We start from the raw sequence: 15,984 nt of genomic DNA on the forward strand, positions 1-15,984 counted from the left end.
TACAGGGAGAGAGGCTGAACAGGCTGGAGCAGTTTTCGCTGGAGCGTCTGAGGCTGAGGGGTGACCTTATTGAGGTTTACAAAATTACAAGGGGCATGGATAGGATAAATAGACCAAGTCTTTTCCCTGGGGTCGGGGAGTCCAGAACTAGAGGGCATAGGTTTAGGATGAGAGGGGCAAGATATAAAAGAGACTTAAGGGGCAACATTTTCATGCAGAGGGTGGTACGTGTATGGAATGAGCTGCCAGAGGATGTGGTGGAGGCTGGTACAATTGCAACATTTAAGAGGCATTTGGATGGGTATATGAATAGGAAGGGTTTGGAAGGATATGGGCCGGGTGCTGGCAGCTGGGACTAGATTGGATTGGGATATCTGGTCGGCATGGACGGGTTAGACCAAAGGGTCTGTTTCTATGCTGTACATCTCTATGACTCTAAAAGCAAGTTGTAGACAAGTAAAAAGGCCCACCAGGCAAGGAGGTGGTTAACAACCTTAGGGCATCCCTCTTAAACCATGCATCTTGTTTGTTTACAAATTAAACATGCTTCAGCTCTTTTCCTATCTGCTTTCTGGAAATCTGGGTGACACCAGGTTTGTAATACAGTATTAACCATTCCCTCCTTGCCCACGTGTGTACAATAATGCACATAATCAATTGAAAAAGGCAGCAGCAAAGAAGGAACACAAAGTAGTCCATCAGGGGTCACCCACATTTTGGTTTGAGTATCGAGGGAGTACCCTGTTTGAGGCCATAGTTTGTGCTGCTCAGCAGGGGGCGCACCCTGTGATTTCAGTCCCATACCCAGGCCTGGCATTTCTATCCCCATATTGTCTCTGTCGGGGTTTTGCTGGGGACCCAATGGGACCAGAGGTTTGGGGTGTCAGGCTGCCTGCTTGGCAGCAGCATCCATCTGCTCATTCCTTTGGAGACTGTATCCATTGCCTCAGCATGAGCTGAACATCTTGATAGCTGCCAGATTGATTGGACAAAACCGCATTACTGTTCGTCTGCCCCATGGGGGTTAAAAATCCTCTCCGTTCCCACAAGTCTCTGTAATCATGGGTCACACCAAAAGCACAGTGAGGGTTGAAGATCTCAACCGCCGGGAGGGGTGTCTCAGTTCCGAGATCGGTCAAAGAAGACTAGGATTATGGTCTGCTTCAGCAAGGTTTCACACTTTAATTTGTAACGGCCGGGCAAAGATTTGTCCAGCAACACAGATATTAAAAGATTCTGTGTTCCTTGGAGAAACTGTGTGATTAACGTGGAATAAAATATCAATTTTCATATGTTTCTTAAGAGACCATACAGCCTTAATTGCAGAATAATCCAATAAAATGTAATAAAATTACATAATGGAAACAGGTTAACCCAATGATATTTCCTGGGAAATAATGTTGTTTCACACGCATTATCTCCTCATACCTGTGCTTCAAGGTTAGCTAGGATGGTCAGTAATGTCCTATCTAGCTTAATTAGATCCATACAATGAAGAAGGCATTGTTTGCTTAATCTGTAATTCAATTAGCTCAGGAATGCAGAAATGCAGCTTTTAGCCATTTTAAACACAATGTTAATTTTCAGCCTGAAGCCATGTTGTTCTATTACTTTACATTGACATGCCATTTTGTGGTTAAGAAAAGCTCCTGACAACAGCCTAAATCTAGGTATTAGATCCTCATCTGGTGTGGACCTGCTCCGTCACTCAAAACAAAACTAAATTTACAATTTAAGGCCATATGTGCTATTCTGCTGAATTAATCCAGTTGATTTTTTCTGTTTAAAAATGTAAAAACCTCGTGAACAGTTCTTCCAGTTAATCACTGGATATTCAAATTTCTCTTCAAAATTAAAGATCATAACAAAACTGGGTGTCATTGTGGGATTTTGAATCTGAAGGGTGTGCTTGTGAAGTTTGAATGAACAATATTTCAAAGTGAATGTTATCGTGTTCAGTATTAAGACTTTCTGGAGATGAAAAATTTGCCCTTGTGTGTTTTGCAACACTTAACCAAGGTCAGTTCTATAGAATATGCAGACAGGTTGATGCGAGAGTTGAGAGCTGGGGCAAACATCAGAAATAATGGAGGCAGGAGCACAGCAATTAGAGTTAGAAAGTTAGCCAAAAATATAAAAACAGGAAGGAAAGTTTCATCACTTTGTTAACTTTTATAAGAAAAGCTAAGTGTTGGTTCTGTAAAAAATGAGTCTGGGGATTCAATAACGGAGGATAAAGAGATGGCAGATGAATTAAAAAGAGCTTGAATCTGTCTTCACTAGAGAGGATACAAGTAACAGCCTGGAACTAGCTGGAAATCAGGAATTGAAAGGGAAGGAGGAACTGAAGACAATTACAATTACCAGGGAAGTAGTACTGAGTAAACTGTTGGAACTACAAGCTCACAAGTCCCAGGGGTCCAAAGGATTTCATTCTAGATCCTTAAAGAAAAACTAGCTGGTGATATAGTTAATGCATTGGTTTTAATTTTTCAAACGTCTTTACTTTCAGGGAAGGTTTCTGTAGATTGGAAAACTCCTTTCTTCAAAAAGGGAGACCGAGAACAGGAAACTGCAGACCATTTACCTTAACATATGCCATTGGGAAAATGTTCAAAGCTATGATTAAAGATGTGATGACAGGGCACTTGTACAAGTTCAAGGTAATCAGGCAGCGTGAATGTGTTTTTGTCAATGGGAAATAATGTTGTAATAATGTTTTGAAGAACTGCCTCTCCCACCTGTGACTGAGCTGATAAATCTCATGGACCGACAGGGAATGGAATCCGTTAGCACAGTCCCCGCATTTCTTCGACTTCTCTGTCGTTCTGGTGTCCTTTTGGCTCCCTGTTTCTGATGAACAATTGAAACTGTGATCACACTCAGGAAATGTGTGCAGTTACTTCCTGCTGCGAATACTATAATGTTACTTCAGTCTGTGTAACTGGTTACAGCTCCATCCCATAGACAGCTCACTGGGGCACACTCTCTCCCAACAAGGGGAAAAGACATACAAAAGTGGAGTAACCAGACAAAACGCAGAAGCAATAAAATGTCAAACCACAGGTGAAAAAAAATTGTGGCTCTCCCCCTTTTTTCCCTGTTGGCATTTGGACACTTCAAATCTGTCAATAACAGCAACAACCTCAAACAGCATACTGCGCATGTTTGCCGGTGTCAGCAACGCAGTACGCATGCTCGCCGGTGTCAGCAAAAACTGGTGCGCATGCTAATCGCTATCGGCAAATAAGACGCGAGACCTTCTTTTGATCGACCAATAGGAAGCACAGGAGGACCGGAAGGACATTGGTCCTCCTGCCAATCAGAGTCACCCCATTGTCTGAATGCGGAAGTTGGACCATGAGGTTCTGAAGCTGCTGCTGCTCGTGTCTGAATGAATATTGAGCTTCATCCCAGACTGCAAATTCCTCCCTCTGTCCATTATCTGGGAGTACGGCACTCTCTTCTCTTGTCACCTTTTCCATTTATTTTTTTCATTCTGGGATTCAGTTGTTGACTTGCAGCAACTAAAAGGAAAGGGAGTGTGTCGGGATGGGGACAGACTCTGGAAACGTTGCTCCAGGTCTGTGTCTCATTTGGCAAAATACACAGGTAGGAGGCTGGAAGAACACAACAAGCCGGGCAGTATCAGGAGGTGGAGAAGTCAATGTTTCGGGTGTAACCCTTCTTCAGGATTGAGGATGGGTGTAGGGGGCGATGCAGATAAAGGGTGTGCTGGTTGGTGAGGTGGGCACAGGTGGAGACAGGTAGAGGGTTCGATCTAGGCAAAAGGGAGGACTGCAGATGCTGGAAACCAGAATTTACATCAGAGTGGTGCTGGAAAAGCACAGTAGGTCAGGCAGCATCCGAGGAATACGAAAATCGATGTTTCGGGCAAAAGCCCTTCATCAGGAATTTCCCCAGGGTTGGGGAGTCCAAAGCTAGAGGACATTTGTTTGAGGTGAGAGGGGAATGATTTGAAAGAGACATGAAGGACAACTTTTTCACATAGACAGTTGTACATGCGTGGAACGAGCTGCCAGAGGAATTGGTGGAGGCTGGTACGATTATATTTAAAATGCATCTGGCTGGGTACATGAATCGGGATGGTTTGGAGCCGTGTGGGTCACATGCTGGCAAACGGGATTAGATTAATTTTGGATATCTGGTCATCACGGACAAGTTGGGCCAAAGGGTCTGTTTCCATGCTGTATGACTCTTAATCATCTTTGGTGAAAGCAGAAGTGTGGTTGTGAAGACTAGAGTTTCAGAGCAGCTTTCGAAGATGTTTTGCCCTTACTGGGAGCAGAAGAATACAATGAAATCTTGCATTTGTGAGAGAGCAACTGAGTAAAGGGAGTACATCTGCGATTTTGGCGGAAAATGGGAATTCATTGCACTGTGGGGATGAAGCCCAACCCTATCCAGTTATTTCAGCTGGTGGATGAGACTCGGCAGTTCATCCAGTAATATTTTGTAAATTCCACTTTGGAAATAGAACCAGTCTGATTCAAGATTGGGATACAGACAGACTCTGACCTCACAGCTTTAATGCATTGTCTAAGCTGAGATGACACCTTTTTGTGATAAAACCTTGTTATCTCAAGAAAGTGTCTTACAGGAAGTTCTGGGATTTACATATTAATGATACCTGCAACCCATTCTGAAATATGAAAGGCTTAACAATCCAGGTTTGTTCAATATATCATTTCAGTGGCAGGACACCGGAATGTTTTTCTATAAATTCTGTGCCTTATGACCTTATTCTCCACAACCATTTGATGAAGGAGCAGCACTCCAAATGCTGGTCCTTCCAAATAAACCTGTTGGACAATAACCCGGGGGTGTGTGATTTTTTTTTTAACTTTGTCCAGGTTAGGTTGGATTGATCATGCTAAAGTACTCAGTGCTCAGGGAGGTGCAGGTTTGTGTGAATTGGCTGTGCTAAATTACACATAGTGTCCAGGGATGCGCAGCTTAGAATGGATTGGCCACGCTAAATTACCTGTAGTTCCCAGGAATGTGCAGGTTAGGGTTAATTGGCCAGGTCAAACTATCCAGAGTGAAGATCTAGACCCCTCTTAAGGGCCCTTTCGGTTCGCAATTGGTCTAAAGAATCAATGAAATGCAGTATGTACAAAGCAAGGTTATCAGTTTAATAAGGCATCTTGACCCAATTCTGTCCAACAACATAGTGATTAAAGCTTCTGTGTTCCATGGTGAAGTTGTGCAATTACATTTGAAAATGACACGTTATTTATTTAGGTTTTTTAAGAGACAGTACAGCCTTAATTACAAGAAAAGACCAATCAAATGTAATAAGGTGACATGATTTAGAGCAGGTTAATCCAATGATATTTCCTGGGGACGGGGTCTTAATTACGTAAATCATCATGCCATGGTAGCAGCTCAAGGTTAGTTCAAATGGTCAATTAATGTGTCCGTGTTCATTTTAAACAAACTCCATTGTCCTCTTATCTTTGGATTGTAGCTTAATTCTGCAAAACAGCAGGACAAGTTCACAGAGTTCAATCATTATTCTCAGCCATTTTGTGTATTATTTTAAATTGAAAAGCCATTTTGTGGTTAGTAAAAATCTACATATACTTGTTGAGTCTGACAATAATCTAAATTCAAATTTTAGATCCTCACCTGAAGCATCAGAGTCTGAGGGGTGACCTGATAAACGTTTGGAAGAGGCATGGATATGGTGAATACCCAAGGTCTTTTCCCCAGGGTCAGGGAGTCCAAAGCTCGAGGGCATATGTTTGAGGTGAGAGGGGAATGATTTCAAAGGGACCTGAGGGGCAACTTCACACAGAGAGTGGTGCATGTATGGAACGAGCTGCCAGAGGGAGTGGTGGTGGTTGGTACAATTACAACATTTAAAAAGCATCTGGATGGGGATATGAATAGGAAGGGTTCGGAGGGTTATGGGGCACATGCAGACAAATGAGACTAAATTAGTTTAGGATATCTGATCAGATGAATTGGACCAAAGGGTCTGTTTCTGTGCTGTACGACACTAATCGTCTTTGGCGAAAGCAGAAGTGTGGTTGTGAAGACTGGACTTTCAGAGCAGCTTTCAAAGATGTTTTGTCCTTACTGGGAGCAGAAGAAGTTACAATGAAATCTTGCATTTGTGAGACAGCGACTAAGTGAGTGAGTACATCCCAGATTTTGGTGGAAAGTGGGAATTCATTACACTGTGGGGATGAAGCCGTACCCTATCCAGTCATTTCTGCTGGTGGGTAAGACCAGACCTCAAGACTAGGGGGAGTAGATTTAGGACAGAGATGAGGAGGAGAAAGTGAGGACTACTGCTCTTCCTGGACTATAGTGAATCTATGGAATTGTCTTCATTAAGTATATTCAAAATGGGTTTTTGCATGGTTGGGGAATTAAGGGTAGTTGGGGCAATGCTGCTAGGAGGAGCTGAGACGATGGATAGATCGGCCATGATCACAATGAAGAACGGGGCAGGCTGGATGGGCCAAATGGTTGACTCCTGCTTTTATTACTGTGAATTTCCCATGGCTAGCCCACCTAATCTGCACGTTACTGGGCACTATGAGTAATTTAGCATAGCAAATCCACTCTAACTTGCACCTACCTGGACACCATGGGTAATTTAGCACAGCCAATCCAATCGAAGCCACTGAACACTGGGTAACTGAACATGGTCAATCCACCTGAACCTGGACAAAGTTAAACATCACATAACACCAGGTTATAGCCCAACAGGTTTATTTGGAAGTAGCACTAGCTTTCGGAGCACTGCTCTATCATCAGGTGGTTGCGGAGTATAAGATTAGAATGCACAGAATTTATGGAAAAACATGACAATGTCCTGCTCGTGAAATGATATATTGAACAAATCTGGATTGTTACCCCTCTCATCTTTTACAGTGGGTTACAACTACCATTCATATGTAAATCTCAATAACATAAGGTTTTATAACAAAAGGTAACAACATCTGGGCGGCACGGTGGCTCAGTGGTTCTTAATTCTGCCTCACAGCGCTTGGGACCCAGGTTCAATTCCAGCCACTGGCCACAGTCTGTGTGGAGTTTGCACATTCTCCCAGTGACTGCATGAGATTTCTCCAGGTGCTCCGGTTTCCTCCCACAATCCAAAAATATGCAGGTGAGGTGAATTGGCCATGCTTAAATTGCCCAGTGTGTTACATGCATTGGTCAGGGGGTAAATATGGGGAATGGGGCCTGGTGGGTTACTCTTTGGAAGGTTAGTGTGGACCTGTTGGGCCAAAGGGCCTGTTTCCGTACTCTAGGGAATCTAATCCAATCTCAGCTCAGACAATGCGTTAAAAGTCAGAGTCTGTCTTTATCCCCACCTTGAATCTGACTAGTTCTGTTTCTAAAGTAGGAATTTATAAAATACAATATGTTCTGACAGCTTGCAGATTGTGCATTTTTGAGCAAAATAGAATTTATCTGAAAATATAATTCTGCAAATGCAAATTCACCCCCAAGAACTTGTGTATGCTTACAGCAAAAAAGTTTATTTCTGTGCTGTGTATCTCTATCTATTTGGTAACAGATGCTTTATTTCTGTTGGTGTAAATATTGTTGTAAATCATAGCTATGTACTAACAGTTACATGTAAGGGAAAGAGAATTCCTCAAGTAGGGCACTATCAGAATCCTGGGAGACCCCTATTTCTGGTTTACTTCCTATTGACAAACATTAAGCATGAGCACGTATTTATTTCTATTTTTTTTTGTTTCACTGAATGTTGTATTGTTCTGGAAGGTGTAAAAGGGTTGAGGGGTGGGGTGTTGGGGAATCAAAACTTCAGCAGAGCTGAACATCTTGCTCTTTGAGAACAGGGAGATCAACAGAGGACAGAGAAGCCAGGATCTGAAATCCGACCTGACACCGGATTACTGTGATCAGTGTTTTGATTTGCAATGCCAACCCTCTACCTTCACCTAGCTTCCCGTTTGACTACCCCCCTCGACGTTCAAGGACTAATCCTTGTCGTCCTGAAGCCACGTCTCTGTAAGGAGTCTCAGACCATAATTATTCTCTTCAATGTGTGCAGTCAATTCATTCACTTTTGTAACAGTGCAGCACACATGCAGACACCCTGTTTTCGGTTTAGATCTTTGCAATCCAGATTTAATTGCTGGTACATTTCCTCTCCTTGTCTCCATCATTCTGTGATGTTCATTTCCCACATCACTACATTGCTCACTGGCCTTGATTGGGATTGGCCGTGCGAAATTACCCACAGTGCCCAGGGATGTGCAGGTTAGGTGTATTTGTCAGGGTAATGTAGAGCAGTATGGGTGGGTTCCCCTTCAGAGGGTTAGGTGTGGACTCGTTGGGCCGAGTGGCCTGCTCCCACACTGTGGGGATTCTCTGAAGCGAAGGGATGGTTGCAAACGGTGCAGGGCAGGACAGCGCAGGCGCAATGCGTGCGCCCGGCTTGGCCCCGCCCACCCGCTCCTATTGTGGCGTCACAACGCGGAAGTGACACTGAATGAATGAAAATCCCTCCGTCTGGGCAAATGGTGGGGCGGGAAAATCTGTTCACTTGGAGCAATGGGAGTGAATCCAGGGCGGGAGCAGACCCTGTCAGCTCAGGGATGGGAGTTAATTACCGCGGAGGGTCGGCAGGAGGGAGTCTGACGAATAGATTGGAATCGGGGACTGGGGACGGGGCAAGTCAGTCATCTCCCGATAGAGAGGAGTAACATACTACTGCCTCTGGGGTGAAGAGCGTTCTGTGGGCCTGTATAAATAAGTTCCTTGTGGATTGAGGAGTTTCCCCTATCAGGCTTCCCTTTTCTCGAGTCGGCCCGTCCTACAAAAAGGGATGGTGTTCCTGGGCGTCCTTAAAATATTTACCATAATGACGGGGTTGATCATTTTTATCCTCACTAGGCTTGCGTCTGCAGGTAAGATCAAAAAGACAGGTTCGGTAACGCCATGGTAACTCCCCCTGATTTCTACTGTCCAGATGGACCATCTGGTCTTTCTGATGGAAGAGTCCATTCCAATAATCAATCTTCATCACGTTCCACACGTCAAAGGGGTCTGGTCCGGTGCACTGGACGACATCTCCTCAGTGTGGGTGGTGGATAATCTCTGATCATTCCCGGTCCCATCCATACTTAGTGGCTTTCCCCATCAGGATGTTGTACGTGATCAGAGAGGTGAGGAGATAAGTGATCCCCCACATGTCCCTCCTCTTAGTTCAAGTATCTGTAATAAGATTAACATTAGAACAACAGCAAGATTCAAAAACCCAAATGGACAGGGTCCACTCCTATTGTTGGGATTCCAGCATTCTCTCCTCGTCTTTCCCCCTTTTGATTGGTGCGGTCAATCAATTTACAATGGTGTAGTTGGACCCAAGCTGAGCGCCCAGCGACTGTGACCGCCGTAGGGGTGGGAAGTAGAACCTGGAAGGGGCCATCCCAACGAGGTTGGAGACTTTTGCCAGTCCAGTTCTTGACGAGCACCAACGAACCAGGCTCTACCCGTGACGAGGCTGAAAGGGAGGGAACATCGCTGTAGGCCGCACGCTCCTGGGAGTGAAAGACACGCATAACATTGGTTAGAGCAAGAACATAACCAATCATTGCTTCGGTCACGTGGTGGACGTGGACTGAGAAGGGAGCCGAACCGTTCCAAGGGGTATGGAGGGGGTGACCAGAGAGAGACTCAGCTGGAGACAGTCGTGTCTTGCCCGCAGACATGGATCACATCTGGAATTAGGCCACAGGGATTAACATAACCAGGAGAGGCCAGATTCGGCCATTAATTTGACAAGGTTAGTCTTGAGTCTGGTTAAAACATTCAACAAGGCTGGTCACCTGAGGATGATAAGCACCGTGCAGTTGCCGACAAATACAAAGCTGGGAACAGAGTTCTCCGTTAATATTACATGCAAAGTGTGGTCCATTGTCTGAGCTAATGCATGCAGGTATACTGAAGGGGGGAGGGCTTTCCTTAAACAAAATCTTTATCACAGTCTCAGCAGTAGCGTTAGGAGGAGGGTAGGCTTCAATCCACTTCGAAAAGACATCAGCAATAAGCAAAACATATTTATAGCAACTCAACTCATTTCTCCAACTCAATGAAGTCCAGTTGAAGTGTCTTCAAGGGACCCTCCAGCAAGGGAGTTCTCGTAGAGATACTTGAACTAAGAGGTGGGGGATCGCCTACTCACTGACCTGTTTGATCACGTACAACATCCTGATCGGGAAAGTCACTGACTGAGTATCGATGCGATCTGGAACGATCTGAGATTATCCTGGTGTCATCTGGTGCACCAGACCAGACGCTTTCAACGTGGAGTCGCTTGAGCGATGGAGTGAGCTGCCAGAGGAAGTGGTGGGTGCTGGTACGATGACAAGTTAAAAGGCTTCTGGATGGGCATCTGAATATAAAGGGTTCAGGTGGGTCAGGGCCAAGTGATGGCAAATGTGACTGGAGTCATAGAGATGTACAGCACAGAAACAGACCCTTCGGTCCAACTCCGTCCTTGCTGACAAGAGAGCCAACCCAATTTAGTCCCAGCTGTCAGCACCCGGCCCATATAGGGGCCAAGTGATGGCAAACGTGACTAGATTAATTTAGGATATCTGGGCAGGTTGGGCCAAAGAGTCTGTTTCCGTGCTGTGTGACTCTAATTGTCTTCAGTGAAAGCAGAAGTGTGGTTGTGAAGGCTGGACTTTCAGAGCATGTTTTGCCCTGACTGGAAGCAGCTGAAAATGTGTTGTTGGAAAAGCGCAGCAGGTCAAGCAGCATCCAAGGATCAGGAGAATTGACGAACCGGGCGTGAGCCCTGAAGAAGGGCTCATGCCCGAAGCGTCGATTCTCCTGCTCCTTGTATTCTGCCTGACCTGTTGTGCTTTTCCAGCAAAATATTTTCAGCTCTGATCTCTCGCATCTGCAGTCCTCACTTTCTCCTGACTGGAAGCAAAAGAGTTGGACTGAAGTGTGTTGGTGTTAATGCCTTGATGTCTCATTTTGCTCCCACCTTCCCAGGGACGTTAACTATTTTGTGTCTGGTCCTTCCTCAAGAAGCTGCATTGCAGGTTCACCCTGAATTGACACTTTTTTTATGCTTCCCAAAATCAGACCTGCTCACTCTCAGCAGGATCCCAGTGTTGTGAAAGATATTAACTTTCAGGTGGAGGTATCCAAAATTCAGAGAGATGTCAGTCTTGATGTTTTTGCTTTTTCTGCCCCTGTAAGATCCTGAATCTTCAGGGGAATTAGTTAGAGCGGAGTGAGAACAGAGGGGAAGGGAGAGTGGGATGGTGCTTTCAATTTTGTGGAATAACAAAAGGAAAGGATATTCCACAGAAAGTAGAATTGATTGTTCAGAATTTCTACCCTGCACTGATCATCCCTTTTGTAATCCCTTTTTGCAGAGTATTTGAAAATCTGAAGACTGAAGTTTCAAAATCAACGAATGAAGGGCTTACACCCGAAACATTGACTCTCCTGCTCTCCAAATGCTGCCTGACCTGCTGTGCTTTTTGATTGACTCTCCAGTGTCTGCAGTCCTCACTTTGATGTCAATGTCTGACAGTCTCTGAATCCATTGGGACCGCAACTATTTTTGACTGTGATTTCTGTGAGAGGGATCTACACTTTTTGGTTCCTGTTTGAGGACGTTTTCAGCATCAGTGGGACTGGACGAGAGACCCCTCTGTTACAGCGCACTGTGTGTGGAGCCTGAAACAGTTATACGGCCTGGGAAGGGGACTTCACGGCAGGGAGGGGCTCTACACGTGTTTGTGTGCAGCTGAAGCTGTGGCTATGGAGAAACCTGAGGAATCCCGCCCCGTGGAGAAACCGTGGAAGTGTGGTGACTGTGGGAAAGGCTTCCGTGTCCCGTCTGCCCTGGAGACTCATCAGCGCAGTCACACCGGGGAGAAGCCATTCCCCTGCACCGACTGCGGGAAGGCCTTCAGACATTCCTCTCACCTGTTGGCCCACCAGCAGGACCACACGGGGGAGAGGCCCTTCAGCTGTCCAGATTGTGGGAAGGCCTTCAGATATTCCTCCTCCCTGATGAGGCACCAGCGTGTCCACACGGGGGAGAGGCCCTTTAGCTGCCCCGAGTGCGGGAAGGCGTATACCGACATCTCCTCCCTGATGAGGCACCGGCGTGCCCACACTGGGGAGAGGCCCTTCAGCTGCCCCGAGTGCGGGAAGGCCTTTACCGACATCTCCTCCCTGATGAGGCACCAGCAGATCCACACGGGGGAGAGGCCCTTCAGCTGCCCCGAGTGTGGGAAGGCCTTCAGTTATTCCTCTGCCCTGCGGAGCCACCGGCGCATCCACACGGGAGAGAAGCCCTTCAGCTGCCCTGAATGTGGGAAGGCCTTCACAGACGTCTCCACCCTGCAGAAGCACCAGCGTATCCACACGGGGGAGAGGCCCTTCAGCTGCCCCGAGTGTGGGAAGGCCTTTACCCACGGCTGCGCCCTGCGGAGACACCAGCGTGTCCACACCGGGGAGAGGCCCTTCAGCTGCCCCGAGTGTGGGAAGGCCTATACTGACATCTCCTCCCTGATGAGGCACCAGTGGGCCCACACGGGGGAGAGGCCCTTCAGCTGCCCCGAGTGTGGGAAGGCCTTTACCGAAGTCTCCTCCCTGATGAGGCACCAGCGGATCCACACGGGGGAGAGGCCCTTTACCTGCTCTCAGTGCCGGAAGGCCTTCAGCAGTTCCTCCACCCTGCTGACCCACCAGCGGGTCCACACCGGGGAGAGGCCGTTCACCTGCTCTCAGTGCGGGAAGGGCTTCACCTGCTCCTCCAACCTGCGGAGCCACCGACGCGTCCACACGGGGGAGAGGCCCTTCAGCTGCCCCGAGTGTGGGAAGGCCTTTAGCGATTCCTCGAACCTGCTGGCCCACCAGCGGATCCACACCGGGGAGAGGCCGTTCACCTGCTCTCAGTGCGGGAAGGGCTTCACCCGCACCTCCCACCTGCTGACCCATCAGCGAGTTCACGTGCCATTGCAGGGGGATCGATTGGACTATCAACCCGGTTCCGGGGAGTCCCGGGTTTGAATCCCGCCAAGACAGATGGCAGAATCGGTATTCGGTCAGAAATGTGGAGTTCGGAATCTAACAATGAGACCGTTTCAGGGAGGGGGTGGTGCGGGGGAGAAAGCCCCCATCTGATTCACTCTCTCCCTTGTTAGGGAAGGGAACCACCATTGGGGGAAAGGATTCACTCAGTCGTTCCAGCTGCATCCTTTACCCGGTCTGGCCTACACCTGACTCCAGACCCACAGCAGTCTGGTTGACTCTACACTGCCCCTTCCTTGCAAATGAGCAGGGAGACACTTTAGATTAGATTAGATTAGATTAGATTACTTACAGTGTGGAAACAGGCCCTTCGGCCCAACAAGTCCACACCGCCCCGCCGAAGCGTAACCCACCCATACCCCTACATCTACATTTACCCCTTACCTAACACTATGGGCAATTTAGCATGGCCAATTCACCTGACCTGCACATCTTTGGAGTGTGGGAGGAAACCGGAGCACCCGGAGGAAACCCACGCAGACACGGGGAGAACGTGCAAACTCCACACAGTCAGTCGCCTGAGGGTATGAGGAGGAGGAGGAGGAGGAGGAGACAGGGTATGGGTTAAAATTGCTGAGTGAGGCAATACTTCCTCCGGGTTGCGGATGTACCAAGGATCCAATTACAAAGGGACAACTTGGTGCTGACCAATAGTAAAGACAGTGACGGAGGTGGGACAAGGGGACGTGTGGTGTGTGCACTTTGACCTTGAGCTGTTCAAAAAGCAACTGCTTTTTCTCTGCCTTTTTGCTGGGGGGATCTGAAGCTGTGACAAAGTTGGGTTGCAATAAAGGTTACCTGAACTTACCACCGGGCTCAGACTCTCATTGAACGCTTTGAGCTCCAAGAGGTTTTTGTTTTAAAGCTGCTCATTTCTTTCAGCCTCCTGCACTAAGTTTAGAACATGGAACATAGAACAGTACAGTGCAGAACAGGCCCTTCAGCCCTCGATGTTGCACTGACCTGTGAACTATTCTCAGCTTGTCCCCCTACACTATCCCAAAATCAACCATGTGCTTATCTAAGGATTGTTTACATCTCCCTAATGTGGCTGAGTTGACTACCTTCGCAGGTCGGGAATTCCACGCCCTTACCACTCTCTGCATAAAGAACTTGCCTCTGACATCCATCTTAGATCTAGCATCCCTCAATTTGTAGTTATGTCCCCTCGTACAAGCTGACGTCACCATGCTAGGAAAGAGTCTTTCACTGTCTACCCTATCTAATCCTCTGATCATCTTATATGTCTCTATCAAATCCCCTCTTAGCCTTCTTCTTTCCAATGAGAACAGACCCAAGTCTCTCAGCCTTTCCTCATAAGACCCTCCCTCCAGACCAGGCAACATCCTGGTAAATCTCCTCTGCACCTTTTCCAATGCTTCCACATCCTTTCTGTAATTGGGCGACCAGAACTATACACAATATTCCAAATATGGCTGCACCAGTGTTTTGTATAGTTGCAGCATGATATTGCGGTTCCAGAACTCAATCCTTCTACGAATGAAACCTAACACACCGTGTGCCTTCTTCACAGCACTACCCATCTGAGTGGCAACTTTCAGGGATCTATGTACATGGACTCCAAGATCCCTCTGCACATCCACACTACCAAGAATCTTTCCATTGACCAACTACTCTGCCATCCTGTTATTCTTCCCGAAGTGCATCACCTCACATTTAGCTGCATTGAACTCCATTTGCCACCTCTCAGCCCAATTCTGCAGTTTATCCAATCCCCCTGCAACTTGTAACATTCTTCCAAACTGTCCAGTACTCCACCGACTTTAGTGTCATCTGCAAATTTACTAATCCATCCACCTATGCCTGTGTCTAAGTCAGTTATAAAAATGACAAACAGCAGTGGTGCCAAAACAGATCCTTGTGGAACACCACTAGTAACTGGACTCCAGGCTGAATATTTTCCATCAACCACCACTCGCTGCCTTCTTCCAGTTTCTAATCTTTTCTACAATAGATGTAAGACTCACTGGTCTATAATTACCTGGGTCATCTCTGCTGCCCTTCTTGAATAAGGGCACATTTGCAATCCTCCAGTCCTCAGGTACTAAACCCGTAGACAATGACGACTCAAATATCAAAGCCAAAGGCTCTGCTATCTCCTCCCTCGCTTCCCAGAGAATCCTTGTATAAATCCCATCTAGCCCAGGGGACTTGTCCACTTTCACTCCTCCTTGAATTGATAACACCTGTGTGTAACCAACCTCGGTCCTTTCGAGTCCAATATCTCGTACCTCATTCTTTTCCTGAGTGAACACTGATGAGAAGTGTTCATTTAGCCTCTCTCCGAACTCTACAGGGCCCACACTCCACTTCCCACTTCTGTCTTTGATTGGCCCTATTCCTACCCTAATCATCCTTTTATTCCTCACATACCTATCGAAAGCTTTCGGTTTCTCCTTTATTCTGTTTGCTAAAGACTGCTCGTGTCCTCTCTTTGCTCTTCTTAACTCTCTCTTTCAATCCTTCCTCGGTGATCTGTAATTCTCAATCGCCTCATCTGTACCATCCTGCCTCATCGACACATAAGCCTCATAGAACAGCATCATAAGACACAGAACTTACATCAAAAGATCAGTGTCATGCAACTGATAGAATATATTGAACAAACTTAGATAGTCTTCATCTCTTAGAATGGGTGTGGGCTTTGGTTCATTAATGTGTAACAATGTTCTTGAGATGACTTCAGGTTTTATAAAAAAAAAAGACATGTCTGCTCAGACAATGCATTAAAGGTGAGATTTCAGTCTGTTGGTATTCCAATCTTGAATCAGACTGGTTCTGTTTCCAAAGTCTGAATTTGTAAAATATTACATGCATTGACTGCCTGCAGATTGTGTGCTTTTTGAACAGACTTGAATGTATCTGCAAATATAGTTCTGC

General features: G+C 46.5%; 2 protein-coding genes across 2 annotated transcripts in view; one reads left to right on the forward strand and one right to left on the reverse strand.

Annotated features, from left to right (window-relative positions):
- The window catches only part of LOC140460787 (uncharacterized), a 125,148-nt gene extending 111,258 nt beyond the window's left edge, over positions 1 to 13,890 (forward strand). Inside the window, 1 exon segment of the mRNA XM_072555471.1 lies at positions 11,867 to 13,890. Coding sequence (XP_072411572.1) covers positions 11,867 to 13,062 — 1,196 coding nt within the window. The 3' untranslated portion in view covers positions 13,063 to 13,890.
- LOC140460743 (uncharacterized) overlaps positions 1 to 15,984 on the reverse strand; it is a 130,798-nt gene that overhangs the window by 40,983 nt on the left and 73,831 nt on the right. The window lies entirely within an intron of this gene.

The sequence above is a fragment of the Chiloscyllium punctatum genome, chromosome 36 (genome assembly GCF_047496795.1).
Source record: "Chiloscyllium punctatum isolate Juve2018m chromosome 36, sChiPun1.3, whole genome shotgun sequence".
Classification (NCBI taxonomy): domain Eukaryota; kingdom Metazoa; phylum Chordata; class Chondrichthyes; order Orectolobiformes; family Hemiscylliidae; genus Chiloscyllium; species Chiloscyllium punctatum.